At 39.3% G+C, this 17609-nt stretch overlaps 1 protein-coding gene and 1 long non-coding RNA gene across 2 annotated transcripts in view; one reads left to right on the plus strand and one right to left on the minus strand.

Moving 5' to 3' along the window:
* Window positions 1-13533, minus strand: part of LOC131414945 (uncharacterized) — a 55886-nt gene extending 42353 nt beyond the window's left edge. The window contains exons 1-3 of the long non-coding RNA XR_009222271.1: window positions 13448-13533; window positions 8119-8200; window positions 6931-7089 (exon numbers count right to left, since the gene is read on the minus strand). This is a non-coding gene — a long non-coding RNA (uncharacterized LOC131414945). The remainder of the gene's footprint in view (window positions 1-6930; window positions 7090-8118; window positions 8201-13447) is intronic.
* PEX5L (peroxisomal biogenesis factor 5 like) overlaps window positions 1-17609 on the plus strand; it is a 92640-nt gene that overhangs the window by 27123 nt on the left and 47908 nt on the right. The window contains exon 6 of the mRNA XM_058556294.1: window positions 5143-5238. Within this exon, the coding sequence (XP_058412277.1) occupies window positions 5143-5238 (96 nt within the window). The remainder of the gene's footprint in view (window positions 1-5142; window positions 5239-17609) is intronic.

The raw sequence follows: 17609 nt of genomic DNA on the forward strand, positions 1-17609 counted from the left end.
TGACACATAAGGTACAGCTTTTTTGTGTACCTTCAACCGTAAATGTCTCTTGATTGATTAAGAAAAAAAACAATCCTGAGGCAAGTGTTTATCTGTTCCAATATAAGTATCCAACTAGCCTCCACTAACCACTAAACAAAAGTGCTCTAAACACAGATGTATTTTTATTGAATTTCTAAAGTCACACCTGATAAGCACTAACCAGAAAGATAACAAAAGCCAAGTTTTATGGAGCGCTTACTGTGTGCTGAGCATTCTGTGTGTGTATTTCCATGAATTATTGTACCCAGTTCCTATATAGACTCTATGAGTGAATATACACTTTGCAGATAAGAATACTGAGGATGATAGAGATTAAGTAATTTGTCCAAGGTCACCAGTGGTAAATGGTAAGTCAGGATTTGGCCCCTGGCAGTCTAACTCCAGAAGTCATGCTCTTAATGACTACGTTATACTGTCACCCAAGGTCTCCTAGGCGTACAAACATTTTTCTTTTCTACAGTTAAGCAGATCCCTTTTCCCCTTTGATTTCTTTTGAAAACGATACTGAGGTTTTTTAAAATGTGATTTGGTGGGAGATCTCTAGCAATAAGGTAAAGGCAATTGCGTGGGAAGCTATGAATGACTGACATAGAAGTTAGCCAACACAGTTATGCTAGGACAACCACAGCCACAAATATGAATTTTCAAATCATAATTTTGATCACGATCATAATTTTAAATAAAGAGAATAAAACCTAATATTCTTCTTAAAGAGTTATTTAATTCTTCTTACCCTTCACCTAGTGCTTATCACTAAGAATAATCAACAGCTGGAGAAACTAAATGCTGTCTTCTTTGGAGAGTGTAATACCCTAAAATCTAATTAGCTTAAACCAATTAAAATGCTGTTTTTAAGGCCAAGGAACTTCCAGGGTTGCTGTAACTGTGGAGCATTTTTTAAAATCATGCAACGAAGAAAAGAAATGCCTATGTCAGAGTACATTCGTGAGCTCCGGAGTTCCACCTACACACTCGTAATGTCAATACCAGATTAGAAGTTCTCATAGTGTGGTCCCCAGGCAGCAGTGGAGCATCACCTGGGAACTTGTTAGAAATGCAGATTCTGGGGCCCACCTACTGAATCAGAAACTCTAGTGGTGGGGCCCAGCAATCTGTGTTTAGACAAGACCTCCAGTGATTCTGCTGCCCACTAAAGCTTGAGAACTACTGATAGAGCCATTGTGCTGCCAGAACAGCTGCAACTCAGTCTTACCGGTGTAATTGTCTTGTTGACCACTCCTCTAGTTAAGTACTGAGCAATATCTGCAGTTTACAGGCATTACTGCATTCATATATTTTCCCATATTACAGTTTTTGCCTATAATGAAATTAGATGTAAAAAAAAAATGTCTTGGTTGAAAGGAAGCCTGATCTTTACTACGTATTATAATCTGTATTTCATCCTCAGTTCTAAATCAGCATGTCTGAGCACGCTGCTGTGCTGCTGAAAAGTTTCAGAATCTTTAGTTGCATACTACCCTCTGTTTGAAAACTGCCTCTGCTTACATTCAATATTTACTCGTATTTTATAACATTTATCTTATGCTTTCCTGGGCAAAATCAATGGCTTTAAAATGTGAGGTAGATAACGCTTGAGTTAGTAGTAACCTAGGGCCTTTCTAACAACAGGGAAAATAGCACTTACCTAGAGTAATTGAACTAGCAAAATAAAATTTCATTTGCACAGTAAGATTCTATTCACACTTGCTGTTTTAAGCGGTAAAGAGAATATGAACTGTAGTCTAGAATCCTGAGAGAGATTTTGCTTCTTCTTCCTGATATATGGTGCCCTTTGCATCCTGTGATTCATAATCCACTTGGGTCATGAAACATTGATGAAGGGAAGCTGGTGACAGTAATGCGGTTCTGTTAGGTCAGGCTTCACAGGAAAGACAGCTCGTATTTCACTGGTGATAAGTGTCTCTAGTGAAAGGTGGTGCCTTGGGACAAGAAAATTAGTGCTTTCTCTTTCTTCTCCTCATGCCATTCATGGGTCGTTCCTGACATTATTAGATAAATGCACAAAGTTTATTTCTTACCCTGTCCACATTTTTAAAATTTATTTGTTTGTTTATTTCACTAATGAGTGAACCAGCAAGAAAACAAAAGAGTTGGTTCCAAAAGCAAAAGATTAAGGAACAGAGATTTATATAGCCAGTTAGGAAAGAACTACCGAAATAAGTTTGCCAAGTTTGATACAAGATTGGTTAACTTTCCACAAGACAGTAAGATCATATCACCTTTGGAGTTAAGTCCTCTACCAGGCTATAACATCCTAACAACTTAACAATTTTAAAAGGTTGTAAACCATCTGCACCTTTATATTTGTTGATCAAATATATTGTGACACAAGAGTGTCAGATGAGGGTTGTAGTGGGCTGAATGGTGTCCCCAGAAAAGATATGTCCACATCCCAATCCCTGGAACCTGTGATAGTCAATCTCACTTATGTTTTTGGAGATCTCCCCCGGCAACCCTCTCTCTAATGTCTGGGTTGAGAGAAACTAGTAGCTTTCACAGGGCCCAGAGAATAAGAGAGGATGCTTGTTCGTGGTGGCTCTTAAGCCTGGCCGACCCAAGAGCAAGGCTTAAGGCCTGGACATGTCCTCATCGCCCTCCCTCTTCTGACCGTGGGCATCCCTCCAGGGGTCTCATCCCTGTGCTGCTCACGGGTCTTGCTCTTTACTAGGCACCCCACTAAGGCATCCAGCAGCCATTCCCCACCCCCAAAACCAGGGCAGTAGGGCTTTGCGAGCATAGACCTCTGCCACTCCAGGCACAGGACAAAAAAACAAGTCCCCTCTCAATTCCTGGATTGAGGAAACCCCCGTTAGCATCCTGGATTGGCCAAGAAACCTTGACTGAGAACATAGCTACCTTCTGGGTGTAGGAGAGAGAAACACCTTTCATTCATTCATTCATATACCCTGACAGCCTATTTTCAACAAATATTGACTAACTGTTTATAGAGCACCTACTGTTTGCAAGGGATAGCAGGGATACAGCAGTGAACACATGGAGGAGAATACATAAATTAATGTTTCAATAAATTAACCTTCTACGTTCATTAACGCAAGACACAGTCTCAGACTGTTGTTTATGCTCAGACGTGTTCATAATAATTACTTCATTATTGTTTTCAGCCCACAATATTCTTGAGAGCTTCTTGGTTGACTCTCTCAACATGCATGAACCTTCGAAGAACAACGTTTCTATGTTTTGCAACATCTTAAAATGGCAAGTTGAGCATAGCCCCCCGACCCAATGAAAGGCAGTATGGTGCAGTGGTTATGAGGTTGGCCCCGAGGCACCAGCCCTACTACTTACTAGCTAGGTGACTTTGGGTGAGTTAATTAAGGTCTCTGTGCCTCAATGTCATGGGGTTGATGATAATACCTACCTCATGGGTTGTTCAAAAGACAAAATGAGTTATAGTATCTAAAGGACTTGGAGCAGCATCTGGCATGTCGTGAGCCCTGGTATTACCACTGTGTAATAATAAAGAGGGGGGGTCCTCCTGAGGACCAGTGATGGTGGAGAAAGAATGAACAGCAGCTGAGTTGTGTAGATGGTAAGTGCTGAGTGAAAGCCAAAGTTGCTATAGAACAGTGGTTTTTAAACATGACTGCTTTTCAAAATCACTCCAGGCTTTTAAACATTTTTGTCTGGGCCCCATACCCAGAGATGTTTATTTAATTGATCTGGGGTGGGGCCCAGGCCTGTTCTAGTAATCCCCATAGAAGCCAGGTTGAGCATCCCAACAGGAGAGCAATCTAACACATGGGCCAAGGAACCACGCTCTGTTCTGCAATTAAAGATGGGGGCGGGGACGGGGGGGTAATTCCCAAGCGTCTCTCCTGCTACTCCCCGAGGCCTAGCTGCCTTGTCAGTGCACTTCCTCATCCTGCAGTCTGTAGGCACCACTGAGGCACACATCACCTGTCAGGCCATGGGCTTAGGTACAAGGGAGTGCAAAAATTACCAGCCAAAATCCTACCGCCATGGATCCCACAGTAAAGCAGGGAGGTAAACAAGAAAATAAGCAATTACAGAGAGAAAAATCAAAAACACTCTGAATGCTCATGGAGAGAGGTCTGAACAAACTACAGTATATACTTACTAGGAAAATCGGGGAAAAGAATGAGGTAGATCTGTAAATACTAAATGTGGAGACTCTTCCAGATAGATTGTTGAGTAGAAAAAAGTAAACTACAGAACAGCATAAGGTTTATGTTTCAAAAAATTTTTGAAACACATTACAATATTCTAGCTATGGGTGCATAAATATATATGCAACTGCAAAGAAAAAAGATCTAGAGGCACACCTCTTGTTTTCCATGATTAATTTTTTTTCAAAAAGAATGTATGTATTGTTTGTGAAATTAAAAATTAATAACATTTTTTAAATTCCAGCAGACTCTTTGCTGGGGGAAGGATCTTATGGAAATATTTGCATTTAGCTAAATTGAGATGTATATCACATTGCCTATTAATTGTGACAAAGCAGTTGGCGTTATCAGACATGATTTTATCTGACTATTATTTAACGGAAAGCAATGTCCTGAGGAAATGGGACATGGTATATGAGACAGGCGTGTGCCAAAGAGGGAAGACAAAGGAAAGAGAATTCAGCATGAGGACCTGCTGCATTTATAAGGAGAAAGACATAACAGTCACCTTCCATCTCTGCAGCTTTCACAGTTTTACCTGAGGCTGGTCCTCCTAATAAGCTGAAAGCTTGAATATCAGTTTCTAGGTCTAGCTTTCTAATGGAAGTTCCTCATCCTAGCTGCATATTAGAGTCAGATGAGGAGGCATACTAAAATATGAACACCTGGAAGCATGACCAATTAAATGCTCAGGTCAGGCCTGAGCATTTGTTTTACTATGACCCACTGTTAGAAGAATCATGCATGTGTGCTCACACACATTTTGTCACCATCCCAGTTTGGGCAACATCATGCTTGCAAAGTACTCCAAAAATGACATCAGTTGTAGGTATGTCTTTAAATCTAGGGGAATATGGGAAAAGGATAAATATTTGTATTTCTGTATTATGTGATTCCAATATTATAACACCATGTGTTTGGTTTATTTCAGGCTCGACTGACCAAAGAACAGCGCTGGGGAAGTGCATTACTTTCCAGAAACCATTCCTTAGAAGAGGAATTTGAAAGGGCAAAAGCAGCAGTGGAGGTAACTTTTTTTTGTTTGTTTTCCTGTGTCATGTTTCTGAGGGGAATTCAAGAAATCAGACTTCAGCAGGATACATATGAAATGGGTCTTACTTTACAGACGTGAAATAACCATGATTATGATGGTTAGAATGAGACTTGTTACCACAGCATTTGACTTCCCACCAGGGGTGACTGACAGATATCCCTTGTATGCCAATTCTGTGATAGACTAGCAGTGACTGGAGTCCTCGGTCAGAGAGAACTCTGAGCCTTCTCTGGGTTCCATGAGGAACCTACGCTATGCATTTGCTGTGCCTTTGTGAGGAGCCAAGCTTCATGCCTGACGTTTTTCTCTCTCTAGCATCTAGAACAATATCTGAAACATAGAAGGTCTTGCTGCCTCTAAAATATTATACATTTTCCTAACTGGGTGGGAGAAAAGGCATGGCTGAGATTTCTAGCCAATGGATAGCCCATCTTGACTTGAGCCATAATTTTTCACTGTTAAAAGTGTCCAAAACAATGACAATGTTGATAAATCAAATGAAATACTTAATTTGAACATTAATTTCCTTATTTAGCCTTCTAATGAGAAAGAAAGGAGAGAGAAAGAGAAAGAGATAGAAGAAGAAAGAGAGGAGAAAGGGAAGCCCAAAAAAAAGTAACCTTTGCTATTTTTTATCCATTTCCTTCCTGGCTGGAATTGCAGAGTCCCTCACAGATGCCGTCTATGATACTCATCAAAGCTTTGCTTGATTGCTATTTGAGAGTGGAGCTTTTCACTGAACCTAAGTATGAACTTGTTAGGACCTCCATTTCTATTACTGATATGAAATCTTGAAAATTGAAAGTATTCCTGTAATACGGTTCATTTATATGTCTCTCTTACCACTAGAATTTGGATGAAATTATTATACTATGGGCAGTCTTTCAGTAACTTCATACTTGAAGTGCAATTAAATCATATTTGCAGTATATTATTAAAAGGATTCTTCATATTCTAGGAAATAATTTCAGCCATAATTTCATATCGTTATTCAGAAACCCAATAAGGGAACAGTTTTATCTCATCACAATACAATCCACCTAAATTTCTTCTTTTAATTTTAGCCTTTTTTAGTTAAAAAAAAAAAGTTAATGCATATTTAGTGCTCTTGAATGTGATCAACTGATATATTTGATTGAGCGCAGCTGAGTTTAATCCAATTGTTCAACTGCATGGAGCCTGCAGTTCAATTTATCTTAAATGTAATTTTTTCCAGACATAACAGCTGATTTAAATTTATCTTTTGACTTCCTACTGTGTGTGGCACGCTGAATTAGTGCTAAAAAGAAGATTATTTAGAATCATAGAATCTTGGGTCAGAAAAGACATTAGAATTTATCTAGTCTGATTTATAATGAGAAAGACAATGGGTTCACACTCAAAAGAATCACAAAGTAACATATCAGCAAGGAAAAAATTATGCATTTATTTGTCTTTCTATGTGCATGTGTATGTGTGTATGTATATATATTCACAAATCATTTCATCTTAGTTTTGGTGGAGACCTTAGAAATCATCTATCCCAACCAGGCACACAAAGCAAAATTTTTTTCTATTCAAACATACTTTATTTCTACTTGAAGACTTCCAATTAAGGAAAACTCACTTATTTTCAAGAAAATCTATTTCAGTTTTGGACAATCCTACCTATTAAGAAGCTCTTACCTGTATTATCCTAAAATTGGCCAACTAGCAACTTCCAGTTTTGCTTAGTCTTGGCTTTGCCCTCTCTGGAACAAGGCAGAATTGGTTGGAAGCCTTCTCTCCATGACACCAACCTCACCCCACGAAGTCTTGTCTTCTCCTGGCTTCTCCTTGTCTCTTCTGGGGATTGAGAGATCTGTTATTCCAACTTGTCACTAGTAGCTAAATGACAACATACATCTTATCAAGCAATATAGGCCTCAGTTTCCTCAACTCTATTGTCCTTTCCAGCTACAAAATCCTAGGAGGCTCTAAGTTACTTCAAGTGGTCATTCATTCTGCAAACATTGCTATCTGCCTACATGTGCTGACTGCACATGTAGTCATGTGCAGGTACATGTACATGAACCAGGTACTAGAGACAAAGAAATGAGCCAGCCTTGATTAGCTGTCTAACAATAGCATGGGCCAGAGGACCAACATGGACAAATCACTTGCTCCCCACTTGCTCCCTCTACTTTTGTTTCCTCATGTGTAAGGTGAGGGCCTTGGATTTCTAATACATTAAAACCTTATGAGTGTATGGCTTCAAGAGAAATAAATAGTAAGTACAGCATTCCCAGCAAATCAGAAAATGGTAAGCAAATTTGCTCAGCCGGAAACCTGGAACTGAGAAGCTCCCTTAAGGAATGAGGGAGGATGAAGCAGACCAGAAGGTGTGAACAGGTGTGGAGAAAAATGGTGTGTAGAGGGGAGGGAATATTTCCCTAAGCTGATGGTAAATCAGACCTACAAAACTGCACATGTATGTGGGATGTTTACTTCCCAACATTCTTCTTATGCAGGTATAATCTAAATTCATAGTAGAAGACATAATAAAATGCATCAAAGAGTCTTGGAAATATACATGCCCTTTTACTCAGCCACTTATTAGAATTTGTCCTAGAGAAATAATCATGAAAATTCACAATGTTTTATCCATAGAATTTTTTTAAATAGTGAAAATTTGGAAACAGCCCGAGTGTCCCATAATAGAGAATTAACTAAATTATATCTCTACAGTAAAATGCTATATAACCATTAAAAACTAAAATATAGAAAAATATTTAAGATCATGTAAAAATGTCTAGTGATAATTAGAATAATAATTTATACACTGACAGCTTTACAGTATGATCCTAACTTTGTAAAATGATGATAGCGTAATACCTCGCATGTTCAAGTATGTACTGTGTGCCAGCCACTAAGTCAGGAGCGTTACATGGATCTTCATTTAATCCTCACAACAGTCCTGTGAAGAAGGTAGTATAAGTATTGCTATTTTGCAGATGAGAAAATTGAGGCTTAAAGAGATTTTAGACAGTTATGTGGCATTTTATAAGCATTTAAGATAGATTGAAAAATGAACAACCTCATTTAGCAAGTTACAAAGCCTGATTTTCCCTCAGACTCCAGGGCCCATATTCTGAATCACTGCACTATATAAGCACAAAGAGAGTTTGTGCCCAAATGTTAACAGTAGTTATTCTTGGGTGGCTAGGTTTGGAGTGATTTTATTTCTTCCATTAACTTATCTATATTTTCCAAATGTTCCATCATAAACATGTATTATGTTGAGAATCCAGGAAAAAGTGGTAAATAATAGACACACTAGTGGGATATAAGACTCTTAAAAGAACTGTGAGTGCCTCATTCTTCACTTCACGACAAATAAGGAATGGCACTGCAGATTGGCTTCGTCAGAGACAGTTCTAAACACTAGTAACACCCAGATGAAAATCATGCCTGGAGCAAGTTGAATTTTTCCAAAGTCTCCGTCTTATATTTTTATATCCTCTGATTCCAATATTTCTTCTATTTCACATTCTGTTCCATTCTTAACCCTAATTCCTTTTGTCCTCATCCTGCCTCATGACCTGGCACCTGGTCCCTTTTCCAGCTCCTTCTGCTCCTCAGTCCCCTCATGAGCTCCAGGGGCACTGCCGTTCTCTCTTTTCCTCTCGCATGACAACCTCATTGCCCGCTGTCCCCACTCTGTCTTTCCTCTGCGGGGAACACTCTTCCCCCAGGTCCTCATGTGGCAGGTTCCTTCTTGTCATTCAAGTTTTAGCTTGAGCGTTGACACCTCAGAAAAGGTGAACCTGACCACCCAGTTGCTATCACAGCACCTGGAGTTTTATTTTTCATCCTTATATTTATCACTTGGTCTTTTCTTGACTGTTTCTATTTATTTGTGTTTTTGCTGTCTGTCTTTCCACTTGAAAATATAACCTCCATGAGAAAAGGGGCCTTGTCTCTTATTTACCACTGTAACCCAATATATAGAACTATGACTGGTACCTAGTAAGTGTTCAATAAATATTTGTTGAATTAATGGATGATTGGCTGATTGTTAATCACCTAATATGGGCAACACTTGTTTCTATCTCTTGTTGCATACAAAGTGCCATATCACCTCCTAACATAATTTAGTATCTGCATTTTCATAGCTGATGTAAACAAACAATTCTGTCTATGGCACACAGGTTTCTGCCAGGGACTGTGCTGAAGTGTCCTCTGTGGTTGTCTTGGTCTCAATGTCAGTCAGTGATAAGAACACACTTATAAGAATGCAGGCAGCACCAGCCAATCTTGCCATGGAGTAACAATGGGCATGTTTTGTATTTTGCATGGTACGAACAAGTTTTTACTTATACTAATACCTGACAACATGCAATTCAACTAATGTTTGAGTTAACATGCCCTAAAATACAATATCTTCTGCTGGAGAAAAGACAACTAACACCACATGCACAGTTATTGCATATTGTAAATGACCTGGGAATCTGTTTATGTGCAAAGGCTGACATGGCTCAAGCTCAAATTGAACTGTTAGATCTAGCAAGGCCTTGCTGGGTGAGGCTCTTTGCCTCCATAGCTTACATTTTATTGAAAAATCACTGCAAATTCATCTCTGCTTGAAGTGTTATAATTTTAGGACAAAGAGCCAAATATGCCTATTCGGGGCTTTTTAAAAAAAAAAAATGTATCTTCTCTGAACAAGAAGGGAGAGGAGCTTCCTCCATGTTTTCTCCTGGATTTTCTTCCAAGTCAGCATCCTAAACGCACTGTCAGCTACAAGGGGCCCCTAGGAGCAATGCACAGGGAGGCACAGAAGTGAGAAGCAGGGAAGGAGCCCCGGAGCTCAGTGAGGCCTGAAACTGCCTTCCAGGAACCGAGCTCCCTAGGGAGAGCAATGCTGCCTCTGCAGAGGACAGAGAAGGTCACTCGGGCAGCCAGTACACCTGCAACCCCACACCAAAAATACCTCCTTTATCACCGTTAGCAGGGAGGGAGAGAGCCCGCCAGCATCTGGTGTTATGTTTAGCTGGTTAGTCTCTCTAGGTGCCTCGGCCTTCATAATAAACTGGATTTAGCAACCAATTCGTCAGACACGGTTAAGCTTCTTCTATGGGCTGGGCACTGTGCTGAGTGCTAAGAATAGAAAATTGAATAAGATGGTGTCTGCCCTTAAAGAGCTTGAAGAATCACAGGTATAAACAGCTCAGAGATCACTCAAGTAGAGCTTGTCACGTAGTCTGGGTTTACACATCCACCTCCCCACTAGACTTGGACCTCTGACAGGCAGGACCGTGAATCATTCTTCTTTATGTTCTCAGCACCTGTCAGAGAGGCTGGTGCAGAACAAGGCCCCACAAATTTTTGCTGGATAAATAAAAGAACAAATTAGCAATTGATTCCTCTAATGCATCTATTTCATCTAAGCATCTCTTCTCTAACGGGTGCTTAAGAAATATCACAAACTTTCTGACTAATAGAAGATGAACTTTGTGTCCCTGGAATCAAAGTCACGTTTCACTTGGCTCCAATAGTCTTATAATGCTTGTCGTGTGGATTTTAATCCATATTTACACAGACCAACTTTCACCCTGTGGGCGGTATTCCTGTGAGCAGATTTTGAAAAGACACAATAAAATATATGAATGAGGAAAAATGAACTTGCGTGTGCAAAGGTAACTGCAGTGGTCAGAGGCAAGAAAAAGAATAGGAAGTGTAACTTTAAATCCTTTTGGCTAATTAATTGAGCCCATTAAATTCTACTAAAACCTTTAAATTCTGGAGCTCTGAACTCTTCTCATGCCCCAGTTCTCTTCCCTTTGAGCTTCACTTGGGATATTGCTTGTAAGTAGTTTAAAATGTCCACAAATTCTTTGATACTCCCTTCAAAATACAGAGCTTAATTCTCCTCCCCTTGAGTGTGGGCTGGGCTTTAGTGATTCACTTCTAGTAAATAGAATAAAGTAGAAGTCACGGTATATGACTTTACAGATTAGGTCACAAAAGGTAGTTTATGACCTTCTTGCTGCTCTCTCTCTCGGATCACTTGCTCTGGGGGAAGACCAGCTGCCATGTCATAAGAACCCTTAGCAGGTAAGGAACCAAGGCCTTCTACCAACAGCCAGCGAGGACCTGAGGCCTCCTGTCAACAGCCGCATGAGTGAGCCATCTTGTAAGTGGGTCCCCCAACCCCATTGAGTCTTGAGATGACTGCAGCCCCAGCCAGCACCTTAATTCCAACCTCATGAGAGACCCCAAGTCAGAACCCCAGCTAAGCTACTCCCAAGTTCCTGACCCTCAGAAATTGCATGAAATAGTAGATGTTTGTTTTTTCAAATGTTCTCTATGTGTTGGGGTAATTTGCTAAGCAGATACGTAGTTATTGCTTTGCTCTGCTTCTGCCACCCCCCAGACTTGTTCTCCTCCACTACTCTCTTCCCCGTCTCCATCCCCAGCACGTACTACAAAAATGGGGAGATTACCCTAGCAGCACAGAAACAAGGTATTCATTCATTCTAGAATGTAATGTTTCAAACTATCCCCCCTCCCACTTGTACTGGTCTTCAGTCTACCTTCTCTGATCCCCGAGGGTGAATGAACAAAGACCTTTTTGTGATAATCCCTGTTCCTTAGGGGCACATGCATCCCTTCACCAAGGATCTGGTCAGAATTGCCTTTTCTTCCTCACAACACCTAGACCTCTCTTCATGGAGCCCCATTGAAAACTACCTCCTAACTTTCCATTTCTATGTTCAATCTCAAAGGAGTCAGCCCTCAAGATAACTCCTCTTCAGGCTTCAGGCTAACTTTCCCTCCAGCAGCACCGTATGAAACATCACAGGCAAATTGGTAATCACTGTTTGAGAACATGGGTGGTGAAAGAATTTAATACTAATAATTCCTGTTCTGGAAATATGGGTGACCTTCTGTATCCCTCTGTTAAGTTTAACTAGGAAATGCCATATTCAAAACAACACAACATAAACCCAGCTCTGGTGACATAAGCTTAAAAATTCTTTCCATATAGAAATTTTGTTTTCACCTGAAGTTATTCTCTGTGTATATACCATAGATCTGATAGGCACCTCAGAAATATTAAATGGTTGAAGAAAATTGGAGATCATTCTTGAGCTGCTTTTATTAATATAGGATTATGTAAGAAACTGATGATTTGGGTGCCCTCCTACCAAGAAGATTATCTGTCTGTACCACCCCCTCACATTTCCTCTTGCTTTCTATTGACAGTGTCACTTCTTTGAAGTAGGTGGAAGAGATTAATGGATTAAACACTACTTAAATCATTCTGACTTCAATTCAACATCCCAAAAAGAAAAAGTGTTCTGAAAATATATGAAAACATTCTTTGGGCAATATTGAAGGAATCTTGAGGTTAACTGCTCAAGATACAGATTTCCTAAAGCTTAGCATGTCATGCTAGCTAACATGCTTCCCACATCAAATTGTAGATAGATCACATAAAGATGTGTTGTGAGTTCATTGGGAAACTGGCAACTTTACTCTCATCTTCATTCAATTTCCTTCCATTTTAAACAAACAAAAATTGATTTCCAAAAACAATATGAAGCATCGATAAGAATTATCGATGTGACTTGTGATAAACCTTCATAGGTGATATGGGTGAAAGTATAAAGAGGTATAAGATAGCCTTAGATAAATTTATGGATAAGTGATCTACTTAAAGGAAGAGAGATATTTAGAGTCCAACTCTAATTTTTTAAAGTCTTTCACTGTCCCTTGATATCCACTGTGTAAATACTAAAGTCATAAAATCTTTGAATTGACCCGTTTGAACAAAACCTCAGTTATCCACAGATCAGTTTTCTAGACCATCATATTTGTAGACAAGCTCCAGACCAAAAAGTAGCTTGGATAAATTCCATTAACTTCAAATCTGGGAAATACAGGGTCTGCATTCTGGACATGATCTCATCAACAAACACATACTGAGCAAATCAAGGGAGAGGAAGGTGAACATGAAGAGATGTAAACTCTATCTGAGCCAGCCTTGAACAGTTACAGACTGCTCTGTGCATCTCTTTGTCCACTGGCAAGACCAAGACAATAATTTTTATCCTTTCCTCTCCAAAGAGATTCTCTAAAGATCATGAGACTGTAGTTGGAAGTAATTTAAACCGTTTGTTAGAAGGCTCTGTACCCAGGAATCACATGTTAAACTTACATGCAAAAAGCGAGGTAGCATAATAACATATATGGAAAGAGTCTCCAACCAGACAGGGGTCCTGGTTCTGACTTCGCCACTATCTTACCATTTGGGCCCCAGCTTTCTCATCTGTAAAATGAGAAATTTGAATGGGATTAAATTTGATGTACTTGGTCTATAAGATTAGGTGGAAAATGAATGAATATTTTATTTTAATAATTGTGCGTTTATTTTAGTATATAGTAGAAAAATATAACTAGCACTTCAAACTGGTGATTTCACGGACATAATTTAGGCAAGGCTAGAGTAGACTTCACCTATTTAAGTAAAAACATTGTATCAATTATAAGATATGTTAAATAATTAATAATAGAAGCACAGAAATGACAAAAGTTATAGTTAGGATCAAATGACTCAAGTTTAGGAAACACTGGGATTGATGATTTTGAGGTCCAGGATTATTTAAGGTAACACTAGCAGCTATAAAATATTCCCCAAAATGCAATTGCTCAAACAAAATAGTTTCCTTTGTGTAATAATAAAAGTCCCAGAATAGCAGGCAGATCTGCTCCATGCCATCATTCAGAGTCCCAGGCTCCTTGCAACTTGCTTGTTCTCTGTCCTTTAGAGTGTTATCCTCACCTGCATGGTCGAAGCCAAGTTGCTAGTGTGCTGTTGCTCTAGCTCCCACCAGAGGAAAGAGAGCTTGCAGGAGGCAGGCACGCCTTCCTAAAAGCTCTGGGCCAGATCTCAGCTGCTCATACTCCATTGGCTGGAGCTTAGTGAAGCATATCACACCACCACCACTGCCCTTGCCCCAAACCGCAAGGGAGGCTGGGAAATGGCCACAGCTCTATCACCACAGAAGAAAGGAGAGAGTGTGTTTTGATCGACAGCTAGCAGTCTCTGCCACAGGCACCTTCCAGCTCTGATATAAATCTACTTATCTGAAGCATTCAAAACCCCATCTCCTAATTAACAATGCTGTGCCATATAAACCAATCATCAGTATCTATAAAACTTCCTGTAATATTAAATATTATTATTCCCCGTTGATTAAAAAGGAACAAAAATGAGATCTGCAGGTTAAGTACCCTATTTGTGTCAAATAGTGAAGTCAGAGATTAAAATAGTTTTAGTCTTTAGTTCAAGTTAGTAGAGCTATCTGCCTACTTTGGTTTTGAATGACTTTTTATAAAATAAAATCAAAATACTATATGATGAGAGACATCTCTTTTCTGATGACAAACACTCAAACTGCTCATTAGTTTAATAAGTAAAATGTGAAACACACAATAGTACAGAGTTCAGTGAAGAATCAGTAAACTCCCTGTGGGCAAAGTGGCATCTTGAATTTCCTTTATTCATTTGACTAGGGCATATAATATACCTTACCATGATGGGTACATAGTTGACGTTCAATACAGAAATACTTCCTATTGATTAAGAAAGTGGTCATTTTCCATGAGGGTAACCAGTTCTACCTCTTCCTCTCACATGATCAGTTGTCAGTCTCGTAGATCTTGTATTAGTCAGGGTTCTCCAGAGAAACAGAGTAAGTAGGATATATAGGTGGAGAAGGATAGAGAGAGAGATAGAGACAGAGACAGAGAGAGATTGATTTTTATTATAAGGAATTTGCTCACATGATTATGGAGGCTGGAAAGTCCCACAATCTGCCATCTGCAAGCTGGAGACCCAGGAAAGCTGGTAGTATAATTCCAGTCCAAATCCAAAGGCCTGAAGACCAGGAGAGCTGATGGTGTAAGTCCCAGTCTGAAGACAGGAAAAGACCAATGTCCCAGCTCAAGCTGACAGGCAGAGAGAACGAATTCTCTCTCCCTTCCTCTGACTTTTTGTTCTCTTCAGGCACTCAGCAGATTAGAAGATGCCCATCCGCATTGGAGAGGGCCATCTGCTTTACTCAGTCCACCAATTCAAATGTTAATCTCATCTAGAAACACCCTCACAGACACACCAGAAATAATGTTAACCAAATCTCTGGACGCGCCATGACCCAGTCAAACTGACACATAAAATTAACCATCACAGGTCTTAAGGACATTCCCAGAGGTCCCCAGTCTTCTCTGCAACCTCTGGTACTGTCCTGTAAGAGATGTCGCAGGCCGTCTTAGAGTTTGTGCCTTATACCAGGGATTCATAGGACCCACCGCATCACCATAGAGAAGGGGCTGAAATCCAGAGATGCTAAGGGACTTGCCCAAGCACACACTGAGGATTACTGGCATGCAGAACTAGAACCCACGTTTGCACATTCCCTTGGAGCTGTCGATAAAGGCAGAAATTTCTGAATTCAGATAGTAAACAATATTGAAAATTATTTGAACTTGAAATTTGGTTTGGAGATGTGTATGTCTTTCCTTACATCAGATTTCTTTACTTAATATTTTGATTTTAATTTATATTAAAATTACTTGGTATTCTTTGAAATACACATTAACACCTGCCAAGGGCAGCTACCTTTAATGGACCAAGAGGGCTGGTGGCATGGAGAGAGAGTAAGTAAAAGGCAGAGAGGTATTAAAACATAGCTGGAAATTATCAGTACCATACGGGAGCCACGTGCAAATAATTGGAGACTAATTTGATTTCCTGTGAAAAGCTGAATTGCATGCTAAAATCTGAGAATAAAAGGTTTACAGGGATATCCTATCTTAGTTAACCTGTATCCAAAGAGTGAAAATGGATAAATAAAAAACCTCAATTCAAGCCCCAAAATCAGAATATTATGTTTGTTAAATCCTTTTGCTTCCTACATTCAAAAAGCTTGAAATATAAAGAATAAAACAGGGCCGGCCCCGTGGCTTAGCGGTTAAGTGCGCGCGTTCCGCTGCTGGCGGCCCGGGTTCGGATCCCGGATGAGCACCGACACACCGCTTCTCTGGCCATGCTGAGGCCGCGTCCCACATACAGCAACTAGAATGGATGTGCAACTACGACATACAACTATCTACCGGGGCTTTGGGGGAAAAATAAATAAATAAAATCTTTAGGAAAAAAAAAGTTAACAGAACATTTAAAAAAAAAATAAAATAAAAAAAAGTAAAACAAACACAGCCTAACAGAAACAGACTCATAGATACAGAGAACAAACTAGTGGTCACCAGAGGGGAGAGGAGTGGGGGAATGGGAGAAATAGGTGAAGGGGATCAATAGGTAAAAACTTTCAGTTATAAAATAAATAAGTCACAGAGATGTAATGTATAGCATAGAAAATAGAGTCAATAATATTGCAATAACATTGTATGGCGACAGATGGTAACTAGACTTAGCATAATGATCATTTTGTATTGTATAAAAATATCAAATCACTATGTTGTATACTCAAAACTAATATAATATTGTATTTCAATTATACTTCAATAAAAAAATTAAATTTAATTAAATTTTTAAAAAGAAGCAAAAAAAAAGAAAAAAAGCCTGGGTAGTCTTAGAAAAGGGATGAATAGTCAAATATTCTATTTCTGTGTCCTGCACGTCTCTGAAATAAAAATGCAGACATATTCAGGGTTGATTACCTGATCTGACTGCAGAGGGGAAGTAGATCAATCACTCTATCCTTAAACCTAAATGGGAAAAAAGATTTCCTTTTCACAGAATAAATAAAACCAATCTGAGTGTGTTTCCCCCAGTTAAACTCAGATGTCTTTCTGCTGTGGTAACAGGGTGATTATTGAAGCCATTGATGTAGCCCCCAAAGTAAAGGCCACACTTGAGAAAGCTACATTTGAAATTCACCACTTCCTTGTCTAAATCATTTCGTATGACTCATTTGGTATTCTAAAGATAGTCTTCCTTTTCAAAATAAGCTGTTTTGTGATATAAAGCATTCATTCTCTACCTATGGTGAACAGACACTGAATAGTGAGCATCAGATTTAAGAATCACCTCATAAAATAGGTTTACTTTTAACCGGCCAAGTGGCAATGATACAGTATGGTCTTCAAAACCGGAATTATTTCTTTCATTAGTGAAGTTTGATTTTATGGATCCACCAAATCACAGTGATTATTTGGATCAATAATAAAGATATATCCCATTTAAAATAGCAGCTTTGCATCCTTCAGGTTGCCTGGGATGGGCGAGAACACACACACACACACACACACACACACACATGTGCACACACATACACAGAAATATACAGAGACCACTATAA

Source organism: Diceros bicornis, chromosome 15 (assembly GCF_020826845.1).
Source record: "Diceros bicornis minor isolate mBicDic1 chromosome 15, mDicBic1.mat.cur, whole genome shotgun sequence".
Classification (NCBI taxonomy): Eukaryota; Metazoa; Chordata; class Mammalia; order Perissodactyla; family Rhinocerotidae; genus Diceros; species Diceros bicornis.